The sequence below is a fragment of the Sarcophilus harrisii genome, chromosome 3 (genome assembly GCF_902635505.1).
Source record: "Sarcophilus harrisii chromosome 3, mSarHar1.11, whole genome shotgun sequence".
NCBI lineage: Eukaryota > Metazoa > Chordata > Mammalia > Dasyuromorphia > Dasyuridae > Sarcophilus > Sarcophilus harrisii.
In genome coordinates this window covers 592,921,885-592,932,186 of record NC_045428.1, presented here as the reverse complement: position 1 = coordinate 592,932,186, position 10,302 = coordinate 592,921,885, and the positions used below count along the sequence as shown (strand labels likewise).

Below are 10,302 nucleotides of genomic sequence, written 5' to 3'. Positions count from 1 at the left end.
TCTTCTCTCCTCTCCCTCTCTTTTTCTCTGCATCTGTCTCTCTCTCTCTCTCTGTTGTTTTTTTCTCCTTCCCCTCTTTTTTTCTATTTTCTCTGGTTTTCTTTCTCCTCCCCTCTCCCCTTTGTCTTGTTCCTCTTTTCTTTTCCTTCTGTTCTCTGTTTTCTTCCTCTTTCTTCCTTTTTCCCTTCCCTTCTCTCTGTTTCTCTCTTTTCCTGTTCTTTTTGTCTCCTTCTTTTTATTTTTCCCCCTTTCCCTCTTTTTTTTCCTTTCTTCTTCTCTTTTGTCTCCCCCCCTCTTTTCCTCTTTTCTCTTCCTTTTGTTTTGCCTTTTTCTCTTTTTCCCCCCCCTCTCTGTTTTCCTTTGTCTTTTCCCTCTTCCCTGTTTTTCTCTTTCTTTGTCCCCCTTCTTGGGTCTTTCCTCCCACCTCTCCTTCCTCTTTTCCTGGGTTTCTTTTCCTGGGTCTCCTCTCCCTCCTGGTCTCCTCCCATTTTTATGACTTCTTCCCCTCTTGTTCTCTGGGGGGGGTCCCCCCCCTAACACTTTCTTCCCCTTCCCCAGGTTCGCCCTTCTCAACCTGGGGGCTCGGGCCCCTCCTTCCCCGGTCCCCTCCCTCCCCTCCTTGGTTTTCCTGGGGTTTTGCGGGGCGGGTTTCCCCCTGCCCCTCCCTGGGCTGCAGGCCGGGGGCCGGGCCCGGGGCTTAAGGGCCTGGGCCGGGAAGGGTGGGGGCCCAGGGCTGGTCTTAAAGGGGGCCACCTGGGCGGGGGCCCCGGACCCTCCGCCTCTATGGAAGGCCTCAGGGCAAGGGGGAGACTCGGGGCCCCTCAGCCCGGGGCCGGCTTGGGGAGGGGCGGGTTTGTCCCTGGCGGGGCTGGGGGAGGCGGCCGGGTGGGCCCCCCTGGGGGCGGGACCTGGGAGGGGGCCGCAGGGGAAGTGAGGCCCAGGAATGGGGGAGAGAGGACACGGGGGGAAAGGGGGGGGGCCCGGCCTTCCCCCCGAGCCCCCTTCCCGCCTGAATCTGATTCGGTTTCTCTGGGCTTCGGTTTTCGGGCTCGGCGGCAACCGCTCCCTCCTCCCAATTGGGCGCCCGGGGCCGCCGGGGTCCCATCTTTAACCCTTTGGCCCCGCCCCCTCTCCCCCTCCCCCTCCGCCCGCCCGCCTCCGTGACGTCATAAGCAGGAAGTCCTGGTTAATGATTAGCTCCTTGGGGCAGGTGCGGGACAAGGCCGCGGAGATAAGGAGCCGAGGCTGGCGGCCCGGCCCGGCCCACCTCTGGGTGCCCCTCCCCCGCTTCGGGAAGTGCCCTTTTCTCTTTTATCTTCTCCCGCCCGAGGGCCCGGGAGCCTGCGGCCTGGAGTCCTACGGAGCCAGCCTCGCGCTAAGCCTGCTCCTCCCGGCCTCAGTTTCCCCGAGTGTGAAACAAGGGGGGGGCCCGGGCTCCCCCCTTCCAGGCCTTTGGACCCCCCGGGCCGGCCGGGCAGGGCCCCCCCCCCCCGGGGGCGGGCCCCGCGCTCCCCCCTTCCAGCCGGGGTGAGGCAGGGGCCGGCCCGGGCCCAGGGCCAAATTGAGGGGTCCCCGTGTCGGCGGGCGGGGTGTGGGGGTCCCGGAGGAGCGGGGGCGGGGCCACGGGCAGATGTTCCCAGAGCCTGAGGGGGTCCCGTCGCTCTCTCCCCGGAGGGCGGCAGCCTCGGGCCCCGGGACCTGGAGGACTCCCGGCTTCCCGGGGGGGCTTCCCATCCATTGGGGCTGGGGAAAGGGGCCGGGGCGTGGTCCCTCCAGGCCCAAAAATCTTGGAAAATCAAACAAATTTAAAGGGGGGGGTTTTGGGTTTGGTTTCGGAACAAAAGCGGGGGCAAGGGGCGAACAAGCCAAAAAAAAAAAAAGAAAGGGGGAAGAAAAAGGGGAAAAAAAAACCGAAAAACGGAAAAACGGGGCGGCCCACACAAGAACAAGAGGCTGAGGCCCCTCAGTTTTAACATGTGCCAGGCACTGGGGCTGAAAGAAATTTACAGAAACAACAAAGTGACCGGCTGGGGACAAAGTGCAGGCAAAACCCTAAGAAGGTCTGACCTAAGATGGAGAACAAGGCACCTTAGGCAGGGGGGCCTTCTAAAGGCAGGAGGCTGGGGATGGGCCCCGCAGAAAAAGATGAAGGGCGGCACGGCCGGTGTCGGGGTCGAAAGGGATCCTGTAACCAGGCAGGAGGACAGTTGGAAGCACCTCTTAGGGGCTCGGGACGCTAAACAGAAGACCTGTACGTCAGCCAATGAGGCTTCTGGTCCTTCCTCCTGAGCCTTGTGCTTTAGGAAGATCCACTGGGCCCGTGAGCCAGAGCGGCTGAAGCGTCCCGAGGCTCTAAATGCAGTGGCCGGAAGATACTGAAACCCCAAGTGAGGGGGACCTGGATGTAGTTTGTGTAAAGGCGGGAGACACGTGATAACCGGGACTCAAGAAAAGTGGTGAGAAAGAGTAAAACCACCCGGTGGCAGGAGCGGAAGAGCTGCTGCCGCTGCTGACTTTTCCTGGTTTGCTAGCAGCAGGTGTGTGGATTTGGGGCCGTGGGAATTGGCTTAGCAGGGGTCACTGGACAAAGGCCTGGGAGTCAAACCCTCCCCAAATCTGCAGTGTTTTTATAATGTGCTCTCCTTGGGGATTAGGTGCTCTTACTGTCTATTTTTACAAATGAGGAAACTGAGGCAAGAAGTTTAAATGACCACGTGGCTGTCCCTAACACACCGAGTTCGGATGTGTCTTTTAAGACATTTATGCAACGTCGTGACCAGGAGGCACTTGTGAAATGGAGGCCTGGCAGGAGTTGGGGAGGAAGGCCGGGCCAGGGATTGGGGAGGCGGCTGCAGAGATGGAGCCCTATGCCAAGGGGGTGAGCCAGGGAGGAGGTGGCGGGACAGGCCCGAGAAAGGCTCAGCGCGGCTGAGAGCACCCACAGCTGTGGCAAAGCCAGAACTTACTACTGCACACGAGGCTCACCACATGCCGGGCTCTGTGACGAAAGCACCTCACGTCGGATGCTCGCAATTACCTTGGGGAAAAGGTGCTTTTATCATTTCCATTTTACAGATAGGGAAACCAAGGCAAACAGGGTTTGGTTTTGTGTAAGTGGCTTACTTAGGATCACCCGACTAGCTAGCAAGCCTCTGAAGTCAAATTTGAACTGCACCCACGGTGCCCCCAGTTGCCGCATTTACTCCAGAATTTCCGAAGCTTACATAGGAAGCCAGAGTGCCCAGATAGACCCCGGCTCTCCATCAGCCTTGTCACACCCCCATTTTGTTCAGTCCTGTCCAAGTCTTCTTGACCCCTCTGGCCCACTGACTCGTGGGATTTTCTTGCCCAAGAGGAGGGGTCTGCCATTTCCTTCTCCGGTGGATTAAGGCAAGCAGGTTAAGTGACTTGCCCAGGATCACATGGCTAGTAAGTGTCTGAGGCTGAATTTTAACTTGAGCCTTCCAGGTCCAGAATTCTAACAGCCGCCTTATTAATTATAAACATAAACCGATTTAAGTCTTGTCTTGAGTTGTTCTTGCATACAGAGCTAAGAGCTTGAAGATGATCTGGCTATTTCCCAAGCGTTCCCCATAAGCCCTGAGAAGCTGCCCCTCCTTGCCGGAAGCAAGCATGCCCTGTGTTGGGAAACCCTCTGCAAAGGAGAAAACAGGAACAGAAAGTTCTTCCCCGCCCCGAGCCAGGGACACAGTCGGGACTTCTAGCCCTGGTCTGTAGCATCTAGCACAGATGAGAAGATGGGGGGCTTAAGGAAGGGGGGTGGCTGCTGGGTCTCTGAGTTCTTTTTCAGAGCACCTGAAGGGGAGTGCTAAGGCTGGGGGGGGGGGGTTTCACAGATGGGGGAGACCGCATCTCCAAGAACCGATGACCCGGTGGGCCAGCGTCAGAGGCAGGGTCCCAGCCTAACTCCACATCAGGGGTGGTCCCGGGACTAAGGGGAAAGGCGGATGAGCTCCTCAGTGACACTGAGAAAGACAGTAACTGGGAAGGCGCAAAGAGGACGCGGGACCACGGGGGAAAAACCCAAAACTTCACTTTATTGAAGGAGGACCCCCCCTGCCCCCCCAGGAGTTTCTTAATCCAGGTGTGTTCTTTCTGAAAGGGCAGAGTGGGGCCCTTTCCCCTCCCCCATTACAAGCAGCAAAGCCAAGCACTAGAAGTGGGGGACTACTACAACCCCTTGTGGGGGTGAGGGAGACCCAGGCCTGAAAACTACCCCTCTTTCCCCCCTCCCCAAAGTATTGCGGGCCCCAGCAAGGGAAGTCTATGGCTCCATCCGTGTCTTCCCCCTCCCAGACCGTGAGCTGACTGTTCTCGGGGTGCTGGATCGGGAGGGGGCCCCAACTAGTTAAGACCAGCACTCCGGTGCCCCCCAGCTCCCATTGGATTTGGGGAAAGACTTGAGGAAGGGTGCGAACCCGGGCGCCTATGGAGCTGTCTTCCTTGAAAGTGGCCCTTGCTGGGGAAGCTCTTGAGGAAGGCCAGGAGCCAAGAACTGAGGCCTTCGACAGCGTCCTTAAAATCATCACATAGACACACACGCTCCCAACCCCAGGGGCCGGGGCTCGGCTGTTCCAGAAAGCCTTGTCCGAAAGCAAAGTGCCCAGCTTTGGGATTCATCCTTGGACCTGGGAGACTCGGGTCACGGCTCTGGGGAAGCTCGGTACGGAGCCAGGGCCCAAGTGTCCGGGGCGCCCGACGCTAGGCTTTGGAGGTGTGCTTGAACCGGTCTCCCCTGGCATCAGAAGTGACCATTCCCAGGAAGCGCTAATGAAGGCCAAGGACCCGGGGTGTGTCCACGGCCCAGCTCGGGGGTTTGGGGCATCTTTAAATCCAGCTCTCCCCTCGGAATTGGAGGCAATCGTTCCAGAGGTTTTTTGTTTTTTGTCTAAGGGCAGGATCCCCGACATCTCTGGGATCAGCTCTGAGCTTTAGGCCCCAGGAAAGCCGGGGGCCGGTCCCTCGGCTCTGAGCTTTGGGACAGTCCTTGAGCCCATCGCCCCCCCCCCCGAAACAGCGGGCACCCACTGTGAAGCAGCTCAGTGTGAAGGAGGATGGACCTGGGAGTGGAAGGGCCAGTTCTGAGGGCTCTGGAATGTTCTTGGCTCCAGCTCCCACTGGAAATCAGGAGGCAGCGGTTCCAGAGAATTTTGTCCAAGGGCAGGAACCCAGAGACTCCCGGCTCTCCGGCTTTGGGGATGCTCTGGCCTCATCTTTTCCCCCCCCAAACCTGGGGTGTCTGTTCTGGGGAGGCTCGACCTGGGGCTGGGAACCAGGGTTGGCAGGAGTAGCTAAAATTGGGGGGTTCCCGGGTTCTTCCCCCGGCCTGGGAAAGCCCCAGCGGGGAAAGGGAAGGGTGGGGGAGGGCCCAGAAGGAATTTTGCTGCAGGGTCCGGATCCCAAAACCCCCCGGAAGGACGTGGGGAAGGAGGGGGGCAGTTTGGGTCCGCTCCTTCTTCCCTTGATGTTCCCCGGGATGGTGGCAATCTCCCCTGGGCCCAGGGGCCTGGACCCTGGGTTGTCCTGGGGCATGCCTCACGGGGCCCTGGTTGATAAACTCCCGGAGCAGGGAAGCAGGGCTGGCCCGGCCGGGGCACTGGACAAAGTGGGTGTCCTCCAGCCTCTCCCGGCACAGGGTGCAGCACAGGGGGGCCCCGGCGCCACTGCTCCCCCCGCCCGCCCCGGCCACTCCCCCGCTCCCGGACTCCCCCTCGGCCTCTCCATTTCGGGCTACCAGCCTCTGGGGAGCAGCTGGGGACGAGGCCGCGGGGCTTGCTCCTCCAGCCCTCCCAGGGCCTCCCCCACCTCCCTCCTTGGGCGACTGACCCAGCCCCTCAGCCACCCCCCAGGGCAAAGGTGAAGGGCCTTGGGCTACCCCCGGCGTGGGGGCCCCCAGTGGGCGCTGCTGCTGCGCGCTGCTGCTGTGCTCTTGCTGGTCCCGGCGGCCTCCCCCTCCGGCTGGGGGGCCCCCCTCCGGGGCGGGCCCGGGGTCCCCATTGGGGCCCGTCGGGGGACTGCAGGGGCAGGGCCTCCCGGCGCCCCCTCCCAAAGTGCGGGCCACCGGGTGGGAGCTGGCCGCCCGCCCCTCGCCCGAGCCTGCCGTTTCTTACTCAGGTCCCAAGCCCGGGAGGCCCGCCTTGCCCGGCTCGGGCGTCGTGGGGAACATCTGGGGGCCCGGCCAGGGCCGCGTGGGCGTTCGGGCCGCAGGGGTACTGTGAAACTTCAGCTCAAACTGGCCAGGGGGCGGTGGCTGACAAACCTCGGCCCACCAGCCCGTGGTCCTTCTTCGGCTTGAAGGCAGGCCGGGCCCAACTGGTCCCAGCGGCCGGGCCCCCTCCATTTCGGCCCGGCCCCATGGCCTCTTGCTCCGAGACGTCTGCCGCCCCGAGGCTGGCTGCCGCCCCCGGCACCCACCCCGGCCACGGCCTTCTCCTTCTCAACTCCCCCCCAGGCCAGGCCCGGCCCGCCCAGCCCGGACCGCCGCCGCCGCCCGGGGACCGGCCGGGCTGGCCCCGGGCCCTCCGGGCGGCTTCTCCGTTGGGCCCCGGGGAGGCCAAGTCAAGGCGGCCCGGCGTCAGGGCTGCGGGAGGTCCCAGGCGGCCGGCCGGGCGATGGAAGGCGGGGGAAGGAAGGAGGACGGCCCCGGGATCTGGCGGTCTTGGGGCTGGGCGCCCCCCGCCTCCTTGGCGGCCCGGGAGCAGGGCCGGGGCCCCGGGAGGCGGCCTCGGGCGCGCGTGGCTGCCGGCTCCGGGCCGCCCCCTTGAGCAGCTCGTGCGGTTCGCCCTCGGGTTCACCAGCCCGCCGGCCTCCTAAGTCCCCCGGCCCCGGTCTTGGGCGGGTCCAAGGGTGCACCACTGGCGGCGAGACGCCTGCACGGACGCCATGGCGCCCGGGGCTCAGGCGGGGGCCGGCCGGGCTGCTTCGCGGGGGCCGCCGAGATGCCGAGGCTGGCTGCCCGCCCGCCGCCTGCTCGGGCCGTCCCTCCCCCGGCCGGGCCCTCCCTCCTCCTCCTCCTCCTCCTCCTCCTCAGTCCGGCCCGCGGTCCCGCCTTCCCTCCGCGCGCAGCGCTGCGCAGCTCCAAGGAGGGGGCGCTCCCGGGCTCTACGTCCGTCCGGACGGCCCGCCCCGCCCCGCTCCGCTCCGCTCCGGGGGCAGGCTCGGCGACTCCGGGCCGCGCTGGCGCGCCCCCCCCCGCGCGCAGGTTCCCGTGCCCGGGCCGGGCCTCCCCGCGGCGCCGCCCCTGCCCGCCGCTGCGACCCGCCGCGCCCGCCGCAGTCCGCTCTCTCCGCTGCCGCGGCTGCCCGCCTTCCTCTGCCCCAGCAGCCGCTTCGCAGGGAAACTTACATAACGCACGCGGGCAAAGCTTTCTGGGGGATGTAGTCCGCGCGCAGGGCCCCAGCCAGGGGCCCTCGGTGCTCCGCCGGAGGGCGCCGGCCTGGAGAAGGAACCGTGTTGGGACGTTTCTCTGGGGAGCCGGCCGCTTCCCGCGGGGAGACCTTGCAGGGGAGGGGGCGGTCAGGGTCTCGTAGGGCCTCGGGGAAGCCAGGGAGCCCACCGTGCAGAAGGGACCAGGGGAGCTGCCCCTGGAGGCGCTCGGAAGGGCGGGGTGTCAGAAGGCCGGGCACTCGGGATCCCAAGATTCCGGGATCCGGGGGCGAGAGGCCGGCCTTAACCGGAGACCCTGAGCCGCCGCGGCGGGCACCAGGCTGACTCCCTCACTTTACAGCTGGGGAAACCCGTGCCTGCCTAAGGTCACGCAGAGGCGGAGTGGGGAACCTGATGTTCCAGAGTCCTTATCAGGGCTGGCTCCGGTCCGTGGGCTGGCAGAGCTCAGGGCGCCTCCCTCCCCCTCCCCTTCAAGATTCCGGGATCCGGGGCTGAGGCCTTCTTTCCAGGCTTTAACGGGTTAATTTTCTGCGCGATCAGCCCGCCCGGCCGGGCTCACTACAACTCCCAGAATGCTCTGTGTTTTGGGGGGAAGGTGATGAATTTCCTGTCTCCCCCTGGCCCCCCTCCTACCCACAATTCCGTTCTCTCCAGTTCTGCTCTGTCCCACTGACTGCTGATTAAGCCCTCAGCTCCCGAGCCTGGAAGGCCGGGCCCCTGCCCCCTCCTGTGCGTCCCCCGGAGAGCAAGGAGGCCGGCGAGCGGAAGGGGGTGGGGAGGATGTCCGCCTGCCATCCGAGCTTTCCCTGGAGGGCGCGATGGCTTAGGACCTGGCGCTTTCCCCGGCGTGCCCTCGGCTCAGGCCAGCGGGCGCCTGCCAACTAGGAGGCGTTGCACAAAAGCTCGTTCCCCTCGCCTGCGCCCACGTGTCCCAAGCCGGCCCGAGCTCGCCCCGGCCGCCGGCGGGCGGGCACGACCCCCTAGGCCGGTCTATGAGATGAGGGAGTAGCAGCGGAGGGTCCCTTGTGCCGGTGCCATCCCACACCTAACGGTCCGGGAGCTGTGCCGTCCGAGCTGCGCCGGACGCCTGGCTTCCCAGACCGCCGCTTGTAGGCCGCGGCCGAGCCCTCTAGACGTGTGCAGGGCGAGCGAGCGCGAGCCATCCCGGGCTCCCCTCCGGGCCGCACAGCTCCGACAATGTCCCAAGGGCCCCTCGCGCCACACGGCCGCAGGCTTCGTATTAAAAAATAGTTTATTGATATTTGTTCTTGGGGGGAGGGAGGTGGGCCCGAAGTGTTAGCGGGAGGGCCCGGGTCTCTACCCCTCTGGTGTGCTAGGAGGGCCCGGGGCTCCAGACCTCCCCCGAGGGGTTCAGTCCCTGTGCAGGCACAGCGGTGGCGCCCTGAGCCTAATCTCTGGGCCAAGACGGGAGCCCCGCAGCGGGGGCACAGACCCTCCACCCACCTCCCACAGAACAGCAATAAATAAGATTAAACTGAGCTCTGCGGATCAAAGATGGGGATACTCCTAAGGCTGCGAACTCGGGGGGCAGGGCATGTGGGTGGCTAAGGGGAGGCAGCATGGCATCATGGGAAAGGACCCTGCACCCCAGGCAGGAGGGGGTTGAGGTTGAATCTGCCCCTGACTCCGTGGGGGGGGGCCTCCAACTCTGCAAGTTTCATGTTCATCCTCTCTAAAAGGAGGGGCTGGGCCAGGGGGACCCCAAAATCCCCTCCTCCTCCAAATCCTACAAACCTGGACTAAGCTAAGAAATCAGGCACTGAACCGAGGATTGTGGGTGCACAGCCAAGGGGGCCTGGGCAGGCAACAGGAGGAGCAGCTGAAGGGGCAGGGCCCCCCAGGTGCTAAGGATTTGGTCTCCCTCCAAGTGGCCAAGCAGGCAGGCGTGGGGGGAGGTGGGACAGCCGGTGGGACAACGGCGGACTCCCTTTCCTGCCGTCCTCAGCGGGCAGCAGCTCCTTCTCCCGTTTTCTCTGGGAAGCCTTTCCTCCTCTTCACTGGAGGTGAATCTCTGGGTAAAGAGCGGTCTCCTCTCCCAGGGAGTTCCACCCAACTGCTTCCTCTCCCTCCCCTTAGCTTAAGCTCCAGTGGGTCTCCACCTTGGGGGTGGAGCCAGCCTGGCAGGAAGAACCCGGGGCTCCGGCGACCAAGAGGGAGAGGGGCCTGAGCTCCTCACAGCCAGTCCCTGGCGCAAAGTACCTTCCAATTCCCGGATCGCCTGGGTCTCCAGCTGGCACGGAGGAGTCAGCGAAGTAAAAGGAGATGCTTGGCAGGAGCTGGAAGGACCCGGACACAGGGGGTGGGGTGCTGACGGGGCCACCAAGCTGACAACCTCAGGCGGCTGCCAGGAAACGGGCATCCCTCTTGGGACAGCACGATCAGGCTCAGGAAAGGCCTGAGGCTCAGGAAGCTGCTCAGGCCGCCGGAAAAATTCTGCAAAAAACGTCTAAACAGCACCCAGACCCCAAAGCCTCAACGACAGGTCCAGACAGAACAGGGCTCCCTCCCCTCCCTCCTCACCTTGAATCCCTCCCAAGAACTTTTCCAACCAGAAAGCTGCCTGAAGCAGAACCTCAGTCTGCCCCATCCTCCTCTTTCAAGGAGGCCACGCCCAACCTCAGAGGCCGACACACTCCCACTAGGAAAACCCCCTCTCCATGCTCAAAGGACAGCCTCGGCATCCTCCCCCACCAAAAAACCACCAGTAGGAACCCCTGCTAAGGACAGGTGAAACAAGCAAACAAAACTCAGGCCCCTCCAAGCCTCTCTGCCATCATCTAACACAGAACTCCGGGATGGTGCTGAGCTGAACCACCTCAACCCAGGACTCAACACCAAACTCCCAGCCAAGTCTCCAAACTTCGGGCAAACACC

General features: G+C 63.7%; 1 protein-coding gene across 1 annotated transcript; it reads right to left on the bottom strand.

Annotated features, from left to right (window-relative positions):
- Positions 1-2,089: 2,089 nt before the first annotated feature.
- On the bottom strand, positions 2,090-6,361 carry IRF2BP1 (interferon regulatory factor 2 binding protein 1). The gene is made up of 3 exons (XM_031961658.1): positions 6,132-6,361; positions 5,252-6,035; positions 2,090-2,185 (listed from the first exon to the last, which is right to left on the bottom strand). Exons 1-3 carry the CDS (start codon positions 6,359-6,361, stop codon positions 2,090-2,092), a joined length of 1,110 nt encoding a protein of 369 aa, XP_031817518.1.
- Positions 6,362-10,302: the final 3,941 nt, after the last annotated feature.